Source organism: Mytilus edulis, chromosome 4 (assembly GCF_963676685.1).
Source record: "Mytilus edulis chromosome 4, xbMytEdul2.2, whole genome shotgun sequence".
Lineage (NCBI taxonomy): Eukaryota > Metazoa > Mollusca > Bivalvia > Mytilida > Mytilidae > Mytilus > Mytilus edulis.
In genome coordinates, this window is record NC_092347.1 from 60,225,516 (window position 1) to 60,251,295 (window position 25,780).

General features: G+C 30.1%; 1 protein-coding gene across 2 annotated transcripts in view; it reads left to right on the plus strand.

The window, feature by feature from the left end:
* Positions 1–389: 389 nt before the first annotated feature.
* LOC139521936 (bone morphogenetic protein 1-like) overlaps positions 390–25,780 on the plus strand; it is a 36,220-nt gene continuing 10,829 nt past the window's right edge. The window contains exons 1-2 of one of the 2 annotated variants that reach the window (XM_071315699.1): positions 390–614; positions 24,185–24,264. In XM_071315699.1, coding sequence (XP_071171800.1) covers positions 24,192–24,264 — 73 coding nt within the window. In that variant the 5' untranslated portion in view covers positions 390–614; positions 24,185–24,191. Of the gene's footprint in view, positions 615–13,819; positions 14,157–24,184; positions 24,265–25,780 lie in introns of those variants that run through there. The other variant, XM_071315698.1, reaches the window with a different exon arrangement.

Genomic DNA, 25,780 nt, shown 5'->3' on the forward strand with positions numbered 1-25,780 from the left:
GCTTTCTTCATAATGTCTTTATACCGATGTCGGTCACCGTATTTAATGTGTTATAAATGTTTCACCGATTACCAATCAAAATACTGTCATCAGCAATTAGACCAAAACTATAGTTTTATTCATATTATCTTTCATACAATTAATTTGCAAGTAAATCAGGTATAAATTCTGTACATTTGAAAACAATTGTTTTCTTTGAGTCAGTTTAGTAACGTCATTTTACAGTTTACACCTGGTTTAATGTGTTGTGTATGTGACATCTTCAAGATCAACAAATTGTTGAACTAATTAAAATGCAATATCATTATTTCTATTCTTCCTAAAACGACCTCCATGTGACTGTCCATGTGTTAAAATATTACATTCCTGTTAAATCAAACTTAAAGGCTACTGTGTTAAAAGATTTGATCTGAAACGGTCGTTTAAGTTTTTGACTGAGCATTTAATAGTTGATTGTCTTTAAAGAGATACATTTGTATATATTGACGAAACAAATTAAAAAACAAGGCGCTGTAGATAACTTCATGAGTTAATGATTGTAATGTGTGAAGTGAGACGAAGGAGTATTTATTTACTCGTATATTTTTCAGAAATTTCCATTCCTTCTTTTTAAGGCAAGTAACAGTGTGACACTTTAACAGATGTATTGTGTTTTAATCTTTTGTTTGATATTCTTTTTGATGCATATATCAATACATTGAAATTTTACCGCCATGATTTGTATTTACTAACAAAATAAACAACTTCCGGTTGTAGACAGAACGACATCATCATACGTTGTCAAATTTCCATTTCCAAGGCATTTTGTTATTTAATACTACCATGGACACTTCCATTTTATAAGATTTTAAATGAATAATGATTGTTTAATATTGTTGTTTATTGTGTGTTTCCTATTTCCACATTTCCAAATAAATCATTCCTTCCGTCTTGTTTAGTTTTTCTGGTTCAGGAAAATAAAAAGATTGACTGGGAAACACTAATCAAAACAACGAATATTTTTTTCTGTTTACGTTCTATGCAAGCAGCTATATTAACATTTGAATTAAATCAAGTTGTGGTAAAGTTTTCATTTTTTAGTGATTTCATTTGCATTATAGTTCTCATTGCTTTGACAGAATACACATATGCACAAATAAACAGCTAAATAAATACGTCAAGAAATTTTGCTTATATAGTTCACAATGTTGGACAGAATAAATTGAAGGTTTAAATTATGGATAGAACTTTAGGCGACCATAACGTATTCCTTCTTCAAACCTCAAATTCGCGATTGGTACAGACCGACATCCCAATAAAAATTAATTCATAATGGTAACAGTCGTCTTTCGTTGCCAAATGCCACTGAACATGTAAAATTTGCAATATTATCATTAACAGCAATTGCCCATGTTGAAAAAACATTTTTGCTTCATTGAAATATGTAAAATAGTTCAAAATGTGTATAACAAAATTATATAAACGATTAGATACCAGAATATAATATATTTTAACAACTTTTTTAATTTTGACCATGTGAATCCATCAATTACAGGGAAAATCGGCCCGACCTCTTTGTAAAACCTCAAAAGGTGTACTTTACTTATTCAATACTGTGCAAATAGTTACGGTTAAAAATCGGTCATCATTTAATGTTGTGCATTATTCTTTTTAAAGAATTACAATAAGTAAATGTTCAAATAATATGCTCGCTACGAATCTGCATCACAAATTTATTTATTCATTGCATAAACGTGATAATTACGTATACATAATGCAAATTTGATGAAATGCCAACTTTACATATCATTACAAATTGCTTGCCAATACATAAAATAATCACTTCTTTCTAAAGCATGTATAATTGTTAAATGAAGCAACACCAATAATTCGATAGAGTAACACCTGATATACCATAACAATAGCACAAATACCTGCCTAATCATAATATATCATCAATTTAGGGGTATTGTCTCCCTTGACAATAGCTCTTTCGCTTCCACCTCAAACAAAAGATTTCATGTTTAAAGTCTTGATTTGACTTATAAACTATTAATTGTTTAATAACAATGTACCAGTGTGGGTAATTTATGATCTTAACTGAACATTGTCTTCTTATCGGGTTCTGTCAACAAGGTATTGTTCACGGAACCTATTGTTATCCACAATAAAATAAACATGTGTTGAAATGTGATGATTTACAGTTTAAGATATACATTTGAATGTTGTATCTAATTAGAACTGATATCCAAACTGAAGGTGGGTAAAACAAGATTTTCACATCTTTGAAAATAAATAACAAATATGAATTATCCTAACAAGCATATTTAATAAATGAAAACGATACATCATAAATTTCATGCATCCGAAGCGGTTATTATTTATAAGGAACGCTCAAAACTGATCGTTAGAAACCCAATTATTTAAAAGAAACAAATGTAGAAAATTTACAAGCTTAATGACCAAAAGAACACTAAAAGAATAGCCAAATTCATCTCAAATCAATTTTGTCTGATATAGTTGGAACTCTAATTTCTTATTTTATCAACTTGGAATTATAATTTAGTACGCCAGACGCGCGTTTCGTCTACATAAGACTCATCAGTGACGATCATATAAGGTACTATGTCAGTACCGAAGCATTGACTTCTGAGACGATGATACCCTTATTGGGTAAATAAAAACAACACCACTTTCCGAATGTCCGACGCGGTTATCTAGATTAACCTCATCAGGAACGCTGAGGGAATATGAACTTCAGTTTCATAGTAGTGTCTTATAAGATAACATTACCATGACGTTGGATATAAGATAAAGGTTGCTATTTAAAAAGGGTCGTACTTTGAGCTTGCGTCAGCAACTGCAAGCGTTCTATGATGGCAATTTTGTTTGTTTCAATGTTTTGGTTTTTACTTATGTCTGGTTGTTAATTTACCGGTATTATATTTGGAGATATGTTTTCAATGATTTAGTGTACTTTCTTTTTAATGTACCTTTAAACTCTGTAATGCAATCGATGAATATGAAAGATAGACAGTTGAAATTTAAGAAACTATTTTTTTTCACAGTCCAAAGTTAGGAACTTTTTCATTGTTTGTCTTATATTTTCGCTCCTTTTGTTTTTCTAAACTTGCCAGATATTTGGAATCCTTTGTGTTATACATGTAGGGCCATTCAAAATTTGGCCTACTTACCTTTACTTTTTTTTCAACCTCTTCCTACATATAGTTTTAAAAGTCATACTTAAAAATCATTTAATAACCTTATTATTGTTTCATAGTGTTTGAAAAAAAGAAGAAAAAGATGTCAGTGTTATATGTATGAAAAAACTAGAGAGAATCATTTCCTGCAAAATTTTCAATGTCCGATAACTCAAAAAACAGCACACAGACCTTTATTTGTTTTTGCTTTTCAGTTCTTATATTTGTTAACAATTGCTTTATAATAGTCTTTCAAAAATCTTGTTATTTTGAAACAGAGGAGAGAACATTCTTAATTAGTTATCAAAGGTACCAGGATTGTATCATCAAGTTGTCATTAGTAATTTGGTATATCTTTTAAAGTCTCACTCAAATCCTATACTTTTTTACTCTTTCTGACAGTGAAAACCCTATGTAAATCTTTTTGGTGAAAAAATGTATGGTGTTTTATAAAGGCAATAGTAGTATACCGCTGTTCAAAACTCGTAAATCTATGGACAAAAAACAAAATTGGGGTTTGTTATTGTCTGATTGGCATCTTCTCCATATCGTGTTTTATGCATAGTTAAAGCTATTTGCAAGCATATTCCTTAAAAAAAAAGAATAATGACGTTTCCTGGACCAACTTGTGATATATATTCCTATTCAAAACTTTTTTATGTTACACTGTTTCACAAACCACGCCTTTTTTGGGGAGATATATATTATTCATATATAGTTTGTTTTGAATTCGTACGGGTTTCCAGACATGATCTCTATGTATCGTCACATACAACATAACTTAGGAATATTAATAGTTAATGTAGTGGTAGGTACAGAATTCAAGAACTCTTAGAAGTTCAGGCATATAAATGTTGAAAATATTTCGCACAGCCTTATATTAACCTTTGAAAAAATAGGAGTTCATATCAGCCTTCCATTCAAAGATATATTTTTTTCCAAACTTCAGCGTAAAAGTGGTACAGTTTTGGCAGCAAAAGGAGTTCATTTGGGAAATTACATTATCTATATTTACAGAAATGCAACTTTTGGGCTTTACTGAGATATTCAATGACAATCGACTTACAACTACTTTCAAACTAATATTATGTGCTATTAAAGGACCATATTTGCTTTTTTTGGTGATGAAGTATGCAATATTTATATTCCTCTGAAACCAATGGTAAAACATACCTAAACAATTAGTACACAGTTCTATCTATATGTGAAATGAAATATTCTGACACTTTATCACCGATATCATTTAATGACATTGCAATTTGATATTCATATTTTTGCCAAGTAAACCAATTATATAATCGCTTTGGTAATTTTATACCACCTCAATTTATAACTTTTAAATATGATATCAAATATAATATTTCATGCATATTAAATTTCCTTTGAGATGCCTGTTTAATTGATAACCATCTTAATGTTTTTGCTTATCACATACACTCCTAGCATATACCCACCTGGTCCAAGTTTGTCAATGGAGCCTCTGGCATTTTGTTATCTTCTATGTATAGCTATTTGGATCTGCAAGAGACATAGATTAATGTAAAGTTTCAAACAAACATATCAAATAAAGAATTTATCAGTCTGTAACCTAGGGCTTTTTTCGATATTGGTCGAGATATTATAATCTGCAGTTTCACATATCACTCTTCGGAATTAAATACTTTTATGGGCTGATTAATTAGTAATTAAATACTCACTAATTCAGTTAGAAAAATTATTTTAGTCGGTTAGCAGAATTTATACCCATGCTTAATTGTGAATCCATCTAATATTCTTTGCTTTTGTCTACCTTAACCACGGCAGAAACTATTACCTTGTTTATTTATGAACATTGGTACATTGTGAGATCCCGATATATATGCGTAAACAGATATCCATATAGACATGAACTCTTGTTCTTAAACAGACAATAATTCAATATAATGGGGAAAAAAACTTCAGAAGTATTTTGTTCTCTTTTAATTCACATTTACGTGATGTATATATACATAAAGATATTTAGGAAAATTTTCTTTTTAAAGATAATTCTCGAATTAACATTACTGAATAAAACGTTTAATAAAGACCAAAACTAGTTCGAACAGCGGTATACTACTGTTGCCTTTATTTCAAATTATACATCAATTCACGTGTCAGAAAACTCGTTATCGTCGGATTCTCCAATAACGATATTTGAACAATGTTTAAAATCTGTACAATCTAATGACAGACTGATAAGTAATGCCAAAACCAAGATCTTATTGGCAATCAGAGCACATCTCCGCATATCCTTATATCTTTAGAAATAGTATATAAAATTTGATAAATGGTTTCAGCTTACAAAGAAGTTACTAATTTTTTTTTTCTAAACTGAATTATCTCATCAAACGTTTTATGAACGGCATCATGATCATGTTAATGTCATATATGGAATACATGGATCTAAAAGGACAAATTGTACGATTCCTGTGTTAGAGGCACAATTCCGTTTTAATTTTTTATGTTTAAATCAAAGTTTTAAATAGGATTTCTGTTTCTTATTATAGTTTTGTCAGTACGTTATGTTTCGTAGACTATTATTCTACCTGTCTTTTTCTTTTGCCTGGGTATTGTTAGTTCTTTTTAGTAAGATTTTTATCGTCTTTTTGTTTTATTCATGTACTGAAAATCATATGAAAAGTATAAATATAGGTCTTACCATACAACACTATTCGCATCATGTGTTTATATACCCTTACAAAGAACTGTCATACATCATATGGTCATGTACGATATTGTTGTATCCAATGCCAGGCATCTAATTCGTATTCTACATTTGAAAATGCCTGCACTAAGTCAGGAATATGACAGATCTTGTCCATTCGTTTTTGATGCGTTTTGTTATTTGATTTTGCCATGTGATTATGGACTTTCCGAATTGATTTTCCACTGAATTCAGTATTTTTGTGATTTTACTTTTTATGAAGTAGTTCATAAAACAACTTTAATAACATTAACGGTACAAATGTTTCTGCATCAGATACGCATTTCGACAATACATGTCTCTTCAGTGATGCTCGTGGCCAAAATATTTGAAATCCAAAGCTTATATAAAAGATGAAGAGCTATAATCCAAAAGTTCCAAAAATGTCTGATTATTCTATAAATTGCTTTAAAAGATTATGCTAAATTTAAGGATATTTTATTCATATATTTAGGATTGGAAAAGGTTCAACGATAATGTTAAATTTCAAAATGCCATGATGACAATACAGAAACACATCATAAGATAGCAAATTTAAAACGGTAAACAAAAACAACCGTAGCTTATATTTCTAAACAACTATTTGACATGACTGTTGAAATTATTTTATATCAAACGTGTATCTTTGATGCAACACTAGTTTTTGTTTATGAAGACATTGAGATTATTTATAAATAAAATAAAGACAAATAAGATAAAGTTTTAAAATAACCACAAAGATATTGATCTTTCATGCTTAATGTTTGCTTGGGGTAACATCGTGGGAATAGATCTTTGTCTCATTAACAAAGTCCGTATATACATTTAGTATACATGTATCTACCAAAGTTATTGAGGATGTTAATGTGGATTTAGAAGTGGTCTTCACCTTCAAGTTGAAAGCTTGAGTTAGAAAAGTTTAAGAAATTCATTAACTGGTCGTTCAAAATAATAATCATTTATATTCTTTTATGTCTTGTTTAATATATATAATTGTTTCATCATAGTTAAGAGACGAATGCAATTGAGAATGGAAATGGGGAATGTGTCAAAGAGACAACAACCCGACCATAGAGAGATGCAGCAGATTATGGAAGACTATTTATTTTATGTCAAGCGATTGTTTAACCTTTAATATGGTACAGACACTCTTCACTTGTTAATGCTATTATGTGCATTATTTTTTGTCAATCCAAGTCGAATGGTATGGCTATAGGTGGAAAATCGGGGAAGTGAAAACAACTTATAGCTAACTCTTTGTATGATCAAGATAAACATTCGATATTTGAAAAAGGGGGGTACTGATTGTTTTCTTCTTCTGTGGCATTACTCAATCGACATATGCAGATATCTCTACTAGATTCTTGTAGTTAGGAGCACAGATAAACTCTGTTTTCCAAATTATGTGCCGGCTCTTTTTATTGCGTTGTTCAAGTTAATGGTCGTCATATTTGTAGCTACACTGTGTTACCCTGATTTCCAAATTATGTGCCGGCTCTTTTTATTTCGTTTTTCAAGTTAATGGTCGTCATATTTGTAGCTACACTGTGTAAGTTTCATATTATGTGTTTTAGCTTACGACGTCTGATCCAGAAAATGACACTTGAATATACTTTCTGGAGCATCTAAGATAATTTTGGCGTAGTCTTTTGCTTATTACGTACTGTTTTCTGGATTATTATTTGTTTACGTATTTCGGTTTTTGTCATAGCGCTATCAGTTTCCTTTCGTCGCATGAGGTTTTGATGTCCACTTGAAAACATCAGCCTGTTTCTTCTTAGTAATTTTATTTCTATTTGATTTACCCTCACATCTATAATACTAAAATAACGAGGTCTAATTTGTCAGTCGTCATCGGGTAAAAACGACAAATCAAAGAATTCAACTTTATATATAACTAATATAGGACAATGGTGTAGATTAAAAATTACACTACTCCAGAGTCCAGACCCTTTTGTTTTCCACATTATCAATATTGCTAATAATTAACAAGTTCCGGGTCGAATCCGATACCAATACCAATAGTATATTCACCTGTTAACTATTACCTTATCTGTACGTTCCGCATCTGACAGGCGCACCACCAAACAGTGTATTTAGGATTTTGCTATATACACGGGTCATAATCACAGGGTTGACACTACTGAATTCAATCATTGTCAAATTGTTCCCTGTTGTAGTATTTTAATCAGTAAGACTTTCTAAGGAAACAATACGAATACTAAAAATCTGGACTTACAATAAGGCGTATAGGTACAGTTTCAATTTGTTAGCGGGCATGACGTAAAACAACGAATAAAAGAATTCAACTTTATTTACAATGCTGTTGATTAAAAAATACTCCATTCCAGGACCTTTTGTTTTCCAAATAATTGATAATACCAATAATTAATAAGTTCTAGGTCGACGGGTTCAAACAGAAAGATTTTGAAAGCAGAGAAAACTGTGTATCTTATAATGGGCATGACTTTATCAGATGACAATTCCAATACTAAAATAAGGCTTACGCATAGTTATATACTTTAATTCAGTCACGGACCCGCGATATCACGGGTGTGTTCTAGTATACTTTATACAGTCAAACATCTGTAGTCATATATTGCATGAAACATCTACTGTTAGAAAAATCTTCCATCATCTTTTTTTTTCTTGAGACAGATCAGTGCAAATTATACACAAAACTATTGCAAGATAAATATAGATGACTGAAAAATGTTTATCTATTGTGCATTTATTAGTTTGTGTGTTCTATCTTAATATTCTGAGTAGTGATCTTTTAGAAAACCGAAACGCTGATGTATGTTCTTATATAATGTACCTGTAGAGCAGGATCTGCTTACACTTCAAAACAACTGAAATCATCACCAGTTTTTGGTGAGGTTCGTGTTGCTTAGTCTTTAGTTTTCTATGTTATGTCCGTGTACTATTGTTTGTCTGTTTGTCTTTTTCTTTTTTATGCATGCCATTGTCAATTCATTTTCGATCTATGGGTTTGACTGTGCCTCTGATATCTTTCGCCCCTCTAGTAATGGATACTAGTAATTAAATTCATTCATCATTTTTGTCTTGAATTGCATGACGCTTTTTCGTTGTTTCCAGATTATTATTATCTATGTTTTTCTAATTTATCTCTCAAAAACATTGTGCCATATCAGTCCTCATGAATAACTGACACTTTGGTTATTCATGCAATAAATCATTTAATGCACAAAGAGGATTTCATTTTCGTCACAGTACACATTTGTATTCTATATAACACATATTTACCACTACGTCTCCCAATCGTTTCCCTTCATATCCTCAATAAGGTTTTGGAGGAGACAAAAAGTCTACAGAAACTCTTTCATCAACACATTATCAGAGTCCATGGTGCATTAAGTACATTCTTTACAGATCTCAATGCATGCGAAAAGTGCATTTTTTACTTTTCTTGACATAACAGTGTTAATATAGGTGGCTTAATAGGAACTGACATAATTTGATGTTGCAACTATGTATTATGCAGCTTAACAATAGACACCTATACAACAATTTACTATCATATCTTTAATCTTTTTCTAAATGATAACAGTTCATGAGCGTGTAAGACTGCACACTCTATTGAGAAGTTAATCATCTAGAATCGATAATATTTAAAATCAGATCAACTTTCTATGCTTCATTATAATTTCATTTTTTCTGCACGCAATGATCTGGAATGTCATTTTAACAACATTCAACTCATCAAAATTAAAACATATTGTTCATAACATTTTCTTCAGCATTAATCAGCGATATTGCTGCTAGCATCTCCAGTTCATTCACAAACCTTGATATTAAATCAACAGATATATGCATTAGTTGGTTAACTATTTATTGAGCTATATATTGTTCAAACTTTATTATTATTTCTTAAATACTAATATACTTAAATTCTCTTTTCATAAACTCTACAGTTTGATAAAACTTAATGAAACTCATTGTATCAATTTGTTATCCGTAAATTATCATAGGGGTCCTTTGTACACATACTAAGGTAAACTTATCTTTTACGTTATGTTCGTATTTAGAGTGAGTTTTAAAACAAGGTCCCTGAATAGAGTTTCCCTAGAGATCTGCATATTTAGTCTGCATTAAATGCAAATTGCTAAAAAACATAAAAGTTCACATACCCTTTTCCAATTATTCGCTTTTAAAGGGCTTGTATCAAAAACCGAAAGTTTTACCATCGAAACAAACGACGGTTATCATAAACAAATAATTTAAGTACGTTTGAAAACAAATGCAAAGAATGTATACTCCTTCTTTTAACTTTTTTCATGAGAGAACGTCGTTTAAACATATTTATATATTTCGATAATTTAGCTCTGCAGTTCTCTGTTTATACCAAGACTTACAATGTTTTCAGACTTTTTGTTCGGTCTCAATCCTTTTTGGGTTATGTTTATCCCTCATACTTTGTTCGTTATCCTGATTTGTCTTTCTAATCAATTTATTAGATTTGAACATCTGTAAACATATGTTGCCTGAATCAAACTGTCAAGAGATTGTTTAAAAAAATACATATTTGTTAGATGTGTTAAACGGGTTAGACTGTTGGTTATATTTGATTTGACCAAAAACATATCGGTAAACTTTGAGGTTTTTGCTCAAATATTTCTATTATATGCCATATTAAAGACGTCACAGAGTCATCGAAAATTTAATTTCTACATAGAAGAGACTATCTTATCTTGTGCAGATAAAATGGCACTGCTTATGTTATTATCCCCTTCTTTGTAAAATATAAAACCCAATCAAAAAGTCAAATTTAAGATAATGCATTCAAAAAGTTCAAAACATATTGTATGTACAAACTCGTATAAGTATAACATTTCAGTAGCCATATTCACAAAACAAATGCGATACGTGTAAGTCATGTACGGTACTTTTTTTTTTACTTAAGATGTGTTAAAAGTATCAAACAAAATTTAAAACAACGGCTAAAGTGATTGATATATTTATTTACCTTCGTTCTAAAAATCATGAACTTGTTTACAACATTTTAAATACAAGGTGGGTTAAATGTTCAAAGAACATTTTAAACTAATTTCTATTGTGCATTTAATAGCATTTAAAATAAGATTAAGATTAACTTAATGCACCTAATGATTGTACTCACTGACCACATAATAAAACACGTATTAGCATTGTATCTTTCCTTAATATTTTACAAGTAAGTAAACGGCACGAAGAATATAATATGTAACAGGATTATGATTATGTTTCTCTGACTGTTTAATTATTACATTACAAAGAAGAATGACAAGGTTGTTAATATTGACCTCTGTTGAAAATTGTTTGATGAAAAAAGAAATTTAACTAAGATTGAATAATGCACTCCATATCTGTTTTTAAAAAAGTATATAAAATTATATGGAAAAGAATTTGCTTTGTTTTGTGATTACTTAATACTTTTCACATGAATCTGCTCTTTTTTAAAAACGTAATTTTTCCTAAAATGAAAAATACCAATTCAGGCATATTGCAGTTGTTACCAAATATTTCGTTCTACGTTGTATGTTGGCGATAATGACTTATAAACACCGGTATACTACTGCTGCATTTATTAATCTAATATATTTTCACACGAACAGTAGCTGTCGATAAACTTGGCATCATATTATGTCTAATGAAGTCGTGTCCTAGGTGTCGTATTTATATCTAACATAGTTAAATTGCTTTTTGATACAAATTGGTTGATCTTTCGCTAACCATATAAACGGAAAATTAAATACAACATATCACATTTACAAGATTCATATTAGTCGATACATTCTAACATAAAAGAAAAAAAAACCAAAGATAGTGTACTCTCTGTGAAAGTACGGGAATATATCAAGTTGTCTGATTCAATCCCAATTTTGATAGACATTCTCGCTTCTTGTCCTACTGAATTGTATATCAATTATGTCTTCAGATCAGTAATGAAAATGTTATCATATATTCTTGATTGATTCTATGGAAATTCTGTATTGTAGAATTTTAAAAATGGATTCCATATAGATTCTGTCTTGTAGTATTTATGATATTTCATATAGATTCTGTCTTGCAGTATACATGGATTCTCTCTCACAATGCAAATGATTCTTCGAAGATTCTGTACTGCAGTGTAAGTGTTTTCTTTTGAGAATTCTGTCTTGTAGTATTAATGATATTTCATAATAATTTAATTTTGGATGTAACACGTCTTCTGATTGGCTGACGTTATTTTGTTATGAGCCCATAGACATAATTTAGTCATGTGACCGTGACGTCATCAACGTTTTTTCATGATTTTTTACGGTTTAAAATGGAATTTAGAATTAAATTATAAGAAATGACATAAAAAATGTGGTGCACACTGTTAAATAACTCGCTACGCGCGTTATTCAGTGTGCACCAAATTTTTTATGTTATTTCTTCATAGACAGAAAAAATATTACAGTCATTCCTTAATAAATTCGGTCTTGTAGTATATATGGATTTTCGGTTACAATGTAAATTGATTCTTCACTGATACTTTGTTGTAGGGTAAGTGTTTTCTTAGTAGTGGATACTATAGAGATTTTTCTTTTGTGTAGAAATTTTAATACTGCAGTTTGATGGACTCGTCAGGAATTGTGTCTAGAAGTAGTTGTTATTATTACATATATTATTGCATTCTTTGAAGGAAGCGTTTCCTGCATGGTCTTGCAGCACTTTTTTTATACTCTCCAATGTGGATTTGCTGCATTTCATAATAAGATTGTCTCATTGTGTCTTGCTGCTGTCCAATGAAATTTTATAATGTAGTCTTACTGCTGTCTTTGGAGATTATCTTATGTAGTCTTAATGTTGTCTTTGAAGATTCTTTCATTTTGGTCTTACTACATTCTATAGAGATTCACCCACGTGGTCTACTTGTATTTTATAAGAAGATTATCTCTTTTGGTCTTACTGCTGTCTATGGAGAATCTTCCATGTGTTCTTTCTGCATTCTTCAAAGGTTTACCCATGTGGTCTTATTGGATCGTTCGGAGATACTTCCATGTAGAAAAACTAGATTTTATGATGGAATTTTTTTTAATTTGATTGATGTTGCCTTACTTTGTAGATTTTCCAATTAACTTATGGTTTTATTTGCAGATTTATTTTTTGGTAAATACGCTGTTTAATTGTCACAACACACAACTTCTTTTATTCACAGTTTATGCATATAATTGAGATGGAAACGAAGAATGAATTATAGGTCAAAGAAACAACAATCTGATCAAAAAGCAGAAAACAGCCCAACACTCAAATGGGTATTCAACACAGAGTGAAAATATATGCTAACTATATTCAAAATATTAAAAAAATAACCTATTTTGATATATTTAATTCTATTTTACTAAACAGACTTATATTTCTTGTCTACAACAGACACATTATTTGCAGTTATGGAAATATTGTGAGACAAATAATGCACTGATTAGGTACGATGCCAATGTCCCTGTAGACGACTATTGTTTCTTGAATAACCTTCGTCGCGTGGGCTTGTGACCAAAAGTAAAAGAAGCCAAATAAAATTCTGTCCATAGACCTCCTTGTCCGTCTTATCATTACTGTGCTTCCATTTAATTGCACATGATCAACGCTTTAAAATAATAATGACAGATCATCTAACTATGGGCGTAAACCAGTGCGTTTCAAAAGATTAAAATATCTATTGTATCTGTTCCTTCTAATGTTGAATCTTATACGGAAAAGATAAATTTCTAAAAAAAGAAAGAAAACAAAAGCATTTTTTTTTTTATAGTTTTAGCTAACAATTCTAGAGACAATTAAATGATAAGAAGGGCTTTTCGTGCGTTTAATATTTTCATGTTTAACTGTATATCAAGTATCTTACAGATACAATCTTAAAATTATTTTGTTGGGTCGTTAGAGGTTTATTTGATCGTGTTAGTTTTGAATGTCTACACAATTTTATATTCTATAAAGATTAAAGTAATTCGGTGTATTAGCCATGCGTTAATCTCCTTTAGAATAGAGCAAAGCTTGTAAAGGCTTAGTCTGTAAAATAGAACTCAAGGTGTATAATTATGCAAATAATTGTATAGTAACTTCTCTGGTGCAACCCTTTCTGCAGTGAGGCTATCTACTTTTTTTGTAATATGATATTCGATGAGACAAAGTGATGATTTCTTTGGTGAAATAAAATTTCTATTGGATAAGGAATGTACCAAAAGTTATCTTTAAAACACAAATCTTTTCCTCTATTGGGATTTGATGGCTTTTATTTTCAAAAATAAGAGGTAAGTAATTTTGTGCAAAGAATGAGATTTTCTTTTAAAGTTTTTAATGATTTATTTTTATTGCATTAACGAAATATGTTTTGATGATAGTATGTAGTTTTGTATTGAAAGGGATAAGTTCTTCTAGTTTTCTACATTGACAAAGGTGCTACCTATTCAACTGATGAAAATTAAATGAGAAAAAATATCTTGAAATTGCGAAACTTGGTAAAATACTTTACCAGTACAAATGTGAGCTTCTTTTTCATAATTGACACAATGAAGAATTATTTGAAAATGGTTTAGGTTGATATTGTTTTTCTCATCGTCACCTAGTTAAATCCCAATTGTTGAACTGTTAACGAATTTCTACTGTACATTCAATACATGATGAGAAAAAAATGTTACTATATCAGATGCACAAAGCTGGTATCATATCTAGAAAGAAAAGAAAAATGCGACATGGAGTAAACAGGTCAATGAGAAAGATACGTAAAATCAAGACATTTCAAAATCGTATATCCCTGTTCGAAATAGTTAAATGAAGAATTCTAACAACAACCAAAAAAAAAACAACATGCAAAATCAATTACTGAATTGGTCAGTTTATGTATTATTGCTTTTATTCAAAAAGCACATTTCGTCTGTCCGTGTACCGTTCACTCGTTTTTAAACTATATTAATTAAGCAGCGATTAAAAAAAAAACTATATTGTATAAGTAAGAACTTTTCTTTTTTGACTTAAATCATCACTTATATATTGATTTAATTTGAATAGGTAAAATGTTAAAAGAGTGTATTGCAACTCTCTATGAAGAAGGTTTTTGTATCGTTTATTATAATATGATCTGTGTTTTTTGTTTACTGCACAGACTCTATTACCTTATCAGCAAGTGTTAAATCAAACGATATTTCCTGAACCTTAATTTTGCACTGACGTCATATAACGAGTGTAGAAGTTCTAAATGTTTAAGAGTGACCAGTAAATGTTAGGGATATGGTAGTTGTTATCAAATAGTCCGTCTTTATGCATGTTGGTGTTTGTTTTTGTAGTAGTTTTAAAGTTACTTCTGTTGCTTTGTTTCACTCGGTTTGGTTTGTAAACTGGAATCGTTGTTGCTTAATCGATCTATTGAACAGCGGTATACTACTGTTGCCTTTATTTGAATCCTTCTATGAAAAAGTATCAGATTTTAGCGCGACTCATCTCTACTATAATATAAGAAAGTAGTTACTCCTCTACATCTGGCATATAATGCTATCAAAATTTTTCTATTTTTTATCATCTTCTTCGGGTTTATTTGTTGTTTTTCAAGTTGGTCCAAATTGCGGTCCAAAATTAAACTTTGTTTGATTTGATCTTAAAAGTACAATTATCTGGGGATAAGGTTGTAGGAAAACATAAAAAAATGTAAGCCAAATAGTGTTTTTTTGTTTTTTTTTAAATGTTATTTTTAGAGAAATTAATATCCTCTTTACAAAATATTTCTAATTTGTAGAAGTGAGGCGAAATATTTCAATGGAACAAAACTCATAAGTTGAAAATAAACTGACAGGCAAAACAAATGTAAAGACCAAAAGACAACTAAATAACTGTACACAAAAGACAACTTTTAGTATGAAAACTCAAGATTCCGATATTTATTTTTGAGATCTACAACACTGATTTGTTTCTTTCAAAAACTGTATGCCGTACTTTCTATTGATTGAAACATTTAAGCATGAAATGATGTCGGATTCCACGTATCAATGTTGTTAAACATGTATGTACTTACAATATAAAGTATTTACATTGTCCAAAAGACAAAAGATATACAAGGGTTTATTTGCTATTTTGAATCAGATAACAAGATTTTATTTTCATAAGGTTAAACTTTCAGATCTTGTCTCTTTGTACCAATGCCGTACCTAACACAGTCGTAAAAAAAGATTGAGCGAAAACTAATTGCTCTGATAATTTACAAATGTATCTGTCCTTATAACCTGTGAGATATGTTAAATGCAGGATTATGTTTGCCAAAGACAACTCTATAATCTACATGAAATCTGATATGGCAATTAAATTTTGTAATTGTTATGTAAAAATTGAAAACGGACACTTTTTACGACATGCACTGTTTTTGAAAGTTAAAAGTCTCCATGAATATGGGCGTGTCTTCGTATGTACACCAATGAGTTTTCTTTTATACTAGTCTTTAAACAAAAATAAAGAACTTTTAAAGTAATATGAATAATATGCTTTCGTAATTAAAGTAAAATTACCTGACAGAAACTTGAGGAAAATATTAAACACGTTTCTAAATTAAGCGCAAAAGTCATCCTTCATTTCCCCGCCGTAAACGGTGTCGTAAATGCTTATTGTACTCAGTAAGTAAATGTGGTACTTATCGGAGTAGCATATTTCAATAGTACTTAGTCAAAATAGAAAACCTACTGTGTTCATAGATACTTTAGTTTTAGATATGACACCTACGGGTTTGACATTTCTACTTTGCAATAAAGGGACCATCTGCTTTAATCTCTAATTTTAAAATTGCATCGGGAAATGCGTCATTATCATATTAAATAGAAGGTTGAATTTTTCAACCTAATTTATAATTTCAATATTGGTCTTATATAGCGTTGCAATTTTTGGTAACTAGTCAATTAAGAAAAGATTTCTTTCTAGATCATGAAAAAAATAAATTTAATAGATTATATCGTATTAAAGAAATGATCTTTTACAAAAAGAAATGAATCGGTAATTATTCCATGCCGTCTGTGTGTAATGAATGGAGCTTCATTAATATAAATGTAACTATTAAAATAACCTTGAAACAATTAGTTAATCTGGATCAATCATCTCTAGAAAGTTTGCATTAAAGTTTTTCCAAAAAAAGATCATTACTAGAAATATTAATGTCATGGACTTCAAAAATACAACAACGCAAATACTAGAAAACAAGAAAACTGCAAAGTGCTGACGCAAGCTATTTTTTTCTTTATCTATTAATTAAGAATGCGTGCAATCTGACAGTGTAACAGCAGCATATAACGTGTAAGCTTCAATTTTCAAGCTAATTTTTAAGTTTAAAATTAAACTTATAATAATACAGTTTTAAATGACATGTTAAGAAAAAAATTCTGAAAAAAAGCCTTATATAACGAGATTATATCTTATAAAAGAATTTGCACTTTACAAAAAAATTATTGGTAATCATCGCATGTTTTTTGTGTTAAAACTCATTGAATCGAGCTGCAATAATGCACAATTTGTAAATGTATCTAGCAAATTACCTTGAAAATTACTTAATTAGGATAGATCAATTTCAAGACGTCCGCGAATTAATTCTAAAATTAACTCCTCATTTTTTTAATTATTACATAAATATATCATTTTTAAAATTTTTAACATTGTGTAATATATCGGAACAGATCTCAATCATGCAAGTATAAACCTTTGCAAATTTTGTGTATTTTAAGTCCTTTTGGAGTATAATATAGCTTAAAGACGGAAACGTAACTCCGAATTATGGGAGATCAGTGATCTTGTTAGAACACAAACACTTCAGTAGTTACAGTAATTATAAACAGTTCAACTTTCGATGTTTTTTTTTTAAACAAATGAAAAAGGCAAACGATGTAAAAGTGTCACGATATTTGTTTTTTAATATTGGAAATGCAAAAATGATACAAATTATGTCCATTAGAATATTTGAAAGATTAATGAAAGTTAATATACAATAATAACATTCAATAAAGAAGCACTTTAAGTTGCATTTAAACACTTGAAAAGGATTTGTTGGTCTATAGACTAAAAGGATGTAATTATTGATATACAAATGTAATATTCAATAGCTCCAGGTGTTTTCTTTATAAGGTCTGTCTGGAGTTCGGGTTACTCTTGCCGTGAACGAAGCTTTAGCATTATGAGATCGTACCAACACATTTTTGATTCCATGTTATTATATCCAAATATATATGTTTAAGCTTAGCCGTACGCGCCATTAAAGTTAGTTTTTAAAAATGTGTTACAGTATTTGAAATGATAGTATGAAATAAATATAGTATTACCACAAGACAATATTGATTTCTACAATTCGATGTTTTTTTTTATAATCCAAATATTCTGCCTTCATTCAGAATAAGAAGATGGGGTATGATTGCGAATGAACCAACTCTCCACCAGAGGCCAAATGACGTAGAAGTAAGCAATTATAAAGCCTTCAATAATGAACTAAATCCATACCGCATAGCAACCTACATGTATACTATATCCCGAAATGACAAATGTTAAGCAAATCAAACCAGAAAACCTGAAATAAATAGACTTATTCTTCACCTTTTTCCAAATTCCAAGTGATCGCTCTTGATATTTCTCACCCTTTTTGAGTTTGTAAGTTTTAAATATTTTATAAAATCTAAAAATGCAATGTTTCCCTAAACACGAAATAATGACTTTGGACGGAATTGTTCCACTCTTTATCCGTCACAATTTTGTTGCTGTTCTGAGTGTTTATAATATACATCTTTGTAGTTTGTTTTCCTTATAAACGCATATATCTGAGTAAGCTTTCCATCATTACCACAATACCTTTTATTTTTACATTTATTATTTACTTAATAAAGCTTTCAATTATTTTATTTATTTTTTTATTTGAAAAAGTATCCATAAACAAGACGAAGAAGTGGACAAATACTCGTAAACTTTGACCTTTTTTTCATAATCAGACTATAATTCTACTTAGATATGTAACATACACAGCTACTATTTATATTAGTTACATTTGATAGTACGTAAAGCAAGGACGCATATTTAGATTTAATATTATGATATTAAAGTTTTGTATTAATTTCGGTTATTTTAAATATTTTCATTTTGTATTTGCAATATTTAAGATTGTATCTGCTTTAACTTTATACATTTAAAAATGCCAAAATCTGTAATGTGCTACTTAAAATCTTTGAAATTTAAACATTGAATGAAAAGGTATCATAATAATATTTTCTATGGTCAGATGTATTAATATAATCCGTTCTTGGGACATCATTAAAACAAGGAGAATAAATGTTTGTCGAAGGGCTATAACGAGTGCTTCAAGTGTCCTCAATGTAAAGAAAAAAGTTTTTAAACAAAAACCTATACTTTCGCTCTTTTGTGGACATAGCTGATATTTATATAGTTTAATGAAATGAAGTAAAAATTCGTAACACAATATTACATATTTCTCACGATTTGGATATTTTGAATTTATTATTTTATTTACATTCCAAAATAAAGTATAAAAATATCGAATGTGACGGAATTTGTACTTATTCGAACTCAGACAAAAATCCGACTTTTTTTATATAGAGAAAGGCAGATACTATGACAAGGAATAATATATCAGTCTTTTGTTTTATTCAAGGTAAGCCAAAATAAACAGTTTTTTTTCTTCAAAACTTACGTATAATTGACTTCAGTTTTGTTCTGAAAATGATATATAAGTCTCTGTAACACGCTACCAAAATTGTAGTGTGAAACACAAGCAATATCATCAAAAATAGGAAACTCGAATACCAATAAAAATTTACTTAGTTTTTGTATGTTTTATCATTCTAAAATGTGTTTGAAATGATACGGTTTATGTTTTACATGCCATACTGGAGCCCAAATTTTTGTAATTCTATTCTATACTAAATAATGATAAAAAGAGAAACCGATATCAGTTTTTAAATTTTTTTCAAAAGCAATTTTAAGGTAAGCTAAGGGGGGGGAGTCTTTAAAAATTGGCAAAATGAAATGTTATAAACCAACGGCAGATATAGACTGAGGATGATTACCACTGTTCAGTTCATTGCCAATACATTATGATTCGTGTTGGTACATTTTGAAGTTAAAGCTATAACTGAATATGCGAAGTGTTTATCAAATAGTAACAAATCCTTAATCAACTAATGCGGCTGTCATACAAGTTGGAGGTTTAGCTAATTTTAAAACCAGGTTTAATCCACTATTCCATACATAAGAAAATTTCTGTACCAAGCCACTGTACCAACCCAAGAATATGACAGGTGTTATACATTCGTTTGGTGTGTTTGAACTTTTCTTTTTGCCATGTAATTATGGACTTTCTTTTTTGAATTTTCCTCGGCGTTCCTTTTTTTTGTAATTTTACTTTTTATCATCTTCAGCAACTATCAAGACGAAAAACAGGATTGTAAAGTATAAGATCTTCATATAATTGCCTGTTGGTCTACCGGACATAAGATTTATAATACTAGTGGTTCAATTGTTAGAAAATTGATAAACACTCAGAAAATAATAACGCGATATTGTTCAATTAGTTGAAAATTTTATTTATGACAAATGACAATTTTTATCTCAAATCTTTGTGTCAGTTTATGTTGATTGACCATAACGGTATTTTGCTTCTGGAGTCTTCTAACATAGATATATTATTTAATGATCAGGTGGTACATTTCATAGTTAATACAATTTTAACATCGAAATTTTCATAAACAATTGATGGTTTTTTTCGAAACATTTTAATGATGTTAAGTAATTAAAAGATTAAAGACGAATGTTCTGCTCTGCTCTCTTCTTTTTCTTTATTTTCTCTTCTTTAGATTGGAAAAAGAGAGCGAGAGAGAGAGAGAGCATACATAAGAGCTTGTTTCGGTAAAAACGTTAACGGTATAATGCAATGCGATTGTCGTCTTGTTAAAGATTTGCAAACATTCTTACGCAGGTTTTTTTATGTAATTAAAATACTTTTTTCAAGGGTAGATGATATATCTAATACTTATTACATTAATAAGTTTAAAACTAATGAGGTCAGAGCCACGACGTATTTTATTATTACCTTTGAAAAAAGGTTGTGGCCCACTTCTTATTCTGTTCAAAGAGTTTCTGAAGAACTTAAAAACTATGTGATGTTTTTAATGATATGAAGATATTAAGGTGGATTATGTATTCTCCGTGATTATGTTCAATTCATCCTTTATATTGTCAATTTGATTTTATGCAGTTTAAAATGACAATTCTATTGAATCAATTATATCAAACTTTCCTTATACTTTCATGATACAGGCCATAAAACGACGTATCTTTAAACAGCAAGTTTTATTCTAAGTATTTTATTTTATTTCATTTCTTTTCCTTAGCTTTTTATTTGGTTTTTTTTTTTTTTTCATGTATATATTTTTATTAAGTTTACATAGAAGGAACAACGAATTAACATAACAATTCAGAAATAAAAGACAATTAGCCATTTCGATATTGTGATGTTACACTAATATTTCAGGTTAGGGTGAAGGTTAGCGCCTGTTATAAAGTCTTTTTTTTTTAAATTTAGATCGTTGGTTTTCTTGTTTGAATGGTTTTTCACTAGTTAATTATTTGGGACCTTTATAGTTCAGTAACTGTTTGGTGTGAGCCAAGGATCCGTGTTGAAGGTCGTACTTTGACCTATAATGGTTTACTTCTGCAAATTATGACTGGAATGGAGAAGTGTCTCATTGGCACTCATCTTCTTATATTTATTTGGGATTCACCAAAATTCAATTGTCCATACAATATATCAAGATGTAAATTGATTCTTGGCAATTCGCAAGTTGTGAATTAACTAAAAGAAAAGACTAAACATCTCTTATCATCATCACGCCTTTTAATGGCGACCAGTCAGATGCACCTGATTAAGTTTTACTTTGTGATTTACATCTTTGTAAATTCACCCACAGAAAAGGCGTTCCAGGGTGGTCTAATCTTAACACGGCGTGGCAAGTTAAAAAATATTGCAGATGGAAAAATAAATTACCTTTACATTTTTTGCTTGAACAGATTACAGAAGAATGACTCGCAAAAAGAGGACAATTTTATTATAAAGCGGTCAAGATTTTTTTTATATATATAGTTATATACATTGTATATTACAAGTAACAAAAATGTTATCTTTTCAATAAGATATTATAATTTGATGTAATCTGCAAAATAATTGAGAGAGTAAATACGGTTAATTATTGAAAAAAAAACATGACAATGCGTTCAATCACAAAGGTTTTATTACTAAAAACCTAATAAATAACTCCTTCCTGTCAACCTGTGGAAGGTTAACTATGCACAAATAACTTTCCGAATGCTCTTTTGTATGCATAATGATTTTTAAGTGATAAACCCCTGGCACACGTGGATACTTAAATTTAAAAAAATCTGAGTTAGATTACTTAATATTGATCTAATTGAATATAAAAAATAATTCTGACCAATTTAATTACAATTTTTGTTTCATTTTCTAATTTAGAAGGTAATACGATAGTTTTTTTTGTATGTCAAAAGGTTGTAGACCCTATAATGCCTTAAATCACACATAAGTACATATGTAATTCAATCAAACGTGCTTCAAAAACTAAATTTGTGATTACTTAAGCAAAGGTTCTAACATTTTTGATGTTTTGAGTTTTTTGTTTAAACTATAATGCAATTATTTTTTTATGTTCTTAAAATTTTTTAATTTATTTTAACTTTAATTGTGCAAATGTTTAAACATTCAAACAAATCCGTGACAAAAAAGGCGAGGATTTGTTTGATTTTTTTAATCTTCTGTCATATATCACGTAAAGAATGACCCCGTTTTCAGTGGACACTTTTCATCCGGTACGCTTAAGCCAACACGATCCAAAGAGTTTGGATGCCAAACTCCTAAATGTTTGGAAGCACCAAACAGGGATAAAACAGATTGGGAAAGGTTATTTTTCCTAGAAAGGTGAAGCTTTTTAAGGCAGTTGAATGATTTTTAGCTTAAAATATTCACACTCAAAATATATCTATCAATCTTGACTAACAACTAGAAAATGACAATGAGGTTCGGTTTGGAACTAAATTCAACAAAAAAACATATCAATTCAGCTTTCCTATAGGGAACTCTCCATTTCTTTGTAGCAAAAATTCAGAAACGACTTCGTATGGATTTATATCTCCCAGCTTAATAGATTTTCCAGAGCTTGCGTCTTTTTGTCTTGATTTCTAGAGAGATAATTGCTGCTTACCAGGAATCCTTTCAATTAACGATTTTAAGTGATAATCAATCATCATTAGGGTATTTAGTTTTAAAAAATGTGTCCGATGACCCTGCCCGCGAACCAAGACGGCCGACATGGCTAAAAATAGTACATAGGGTAAAACGCAGTTTTTGGCTCATATCTCTGAAACCAAAGCATTTACAGCAAATCTGACAGGGGGGGGGGGAGAAATTGTTCATTAGGTGAAGATCTATCTGCCCTGAAATTTTCAGACCAATCAGGTCAGGCAACCCGTTGTTTGATTGGTAACCCTGAATTGGTAATTTTAAGAAAATTTTGCAGCTTTTGGTTATTATCTTAAATATTATTATAGATAGAGATAAACTGTAAACAGCAATAATGTACAGCAAAGTAAGACCTACAAATAAGTCAACATGACCAAAATGGTTCATTGAAGCCTTAACGAGTTATTGTCCTTTATAGTCAACTTTTAACAATTTTCATAAATTTTGTAAATTTTTGTAAATTTTTACAAAATATTTTCCTCTGTAACTTTCCAAGTTCATTATAGATAGAGATGATTAAGTAAGTAGCAAGAATGTTCAGTAAAGTAAGATCTACAAACACATCACCATCACCAAAACACAATTTTGTCATGAATCTATCTGTGTCCTTTGTTTAATATCAATAGGCCAAGGTGAGCGGCACAGGCTATTTAGAGCCTCTAGTTTATGGTAATCGTGGTGCCCAGTCTTACGTTATCAATGTAATCTTTTAAAGATCATTGCCTGTGTTTGTCTTTTTTCGTTTTTTGCCATTCTATTGTCGGTTGTTATTCGAATTATACTTTTTGTTGTTCCTTTTGATATATTCTGCATCTTTTAAAGTATCTTATAAATAGTTTTGTCGGGTAATTACAAAAATCCAACATGTAGGTTTTAAAATAACAATTTATCATCGAACAACCGTCAACAAATTGAGATAGATTACAAATGTCAAAATGCACTTTTAATTATGAAATATTGCAAAATTGTATGTTAAAATTTAATGTTTATTTCTATTGCTTGTAGGTTGCAAATGTCCGTCACGCCAACAGTACCAAACATAGTGTGCTTAATTTGTGTCTTAATTCTAAAATTCATTTCATCAGGTAAGAATATGTTTTAATGAAATCTGTAACAAACACAGTATATTCTTTTAAAAAATAGATATACTAGTATTTTATATTTGCTTTGTCAATATTTACATTGTACAAACTACAGATAAGAAAGATGTAAAAGGGTCAATTCGCTGCAAATTAAACCAATGGCGAGAGTAAGAACTTCTCTGCAAGGACCTGTACACATTGATTTTGATGAAAGTCGGTGGCTCTCTTCGGGAATCCCGGAACTCTAGATTGTGCTTGATTTTCATAGGATGAAGACATTATCTTTCAGTCAGTTAAATTGAGGTCTGGGGCTGGCATGTCAGTAACTGCTAGTAGTCCTTTGTTATTTTTTGTATCAAAGTCATTTTGCTTAGTTTCTTTTGATACATATTCTGAGTTTTACTGAGCGTATTGCTGCGTGTGTCTTTATTCTCCGTTGGCTAGAGATAACAAAAAATGTACAGAGGAGGGTTGAAATCTCCGAAAGTACATTGAACCCTACCGAATGTTAGTGTATTGTCCCGTCAGGAGACTATAGCCTTTGTTAGTCTTGTATGTTTTTAGATTTTAATTCATTTATATGTTTTGGAGTTTAGAATGACGTTCATTTTTCCAGAACAAGTACACATTTTTATTTTTGGGCCAGCTGACCCCTACCTTCGTGTGCGGGATTTTTCGTGCTGAGTTGAAGACCAATTGGTGGTTTTCGCCTGTTATCTGCTCTTAAGTCAGGTTGTTTTCTCTTTGAAATATTCCTCATTCACATTCTCAATTGTAGTACTGCAAAAAAAACCTAACCGCCACAACATACCCATTAGTATTGAAAAGGGAGTTAAACGCCAATCGATCAATAATTGATGTGAATAAAACCTAGGAACATTTTATATAACAATATATTATGTTCCTGATAAAACATAACTGCACATAAAAAAATAGATTTCACAAGGTATAAAGTGAATACGACGAATTAGATATGATGGCTTTCGATATTACAACAATTTTTAACAAACAACAACAAAAAAGACAACGTAAAGTCAAAGAACAGGGTTTACAAAAAATATGTTAACCTTGAAACCATTCAATTTGTGATCTTGACACAATCATCATGTATGAACACTTTAAATGCACTTTTAATTTAAAAAATAATACATTAATTAGACAAACCACAATACGCAAAAAGTGTGAAAGTGGTTAACCAAGCAGTAAACAAAAACCACAAAAAACTTAAATTACACATCACAACATAATTGTTTTCATACACATGTATACCTCCGTGTAACAAGTACTATATTTTTTTCTACTGTCTGTTATCATATTTGATTTTGTGATCAGAAACCTTCTTTAATGATAAAGAAGATCATAGTTAAACAGTTACACGTAATGTTTTAGATGCTTTCAGTGAAGGTCGTTATTTCATAGTTAACGAGCCAAATTTGGGACAGCCAAGAGGGATAATATGTTGAGATGTACAACAACAAATATATTATTGTGTTCTCAATTTGTCGTCTCTTTGACATTT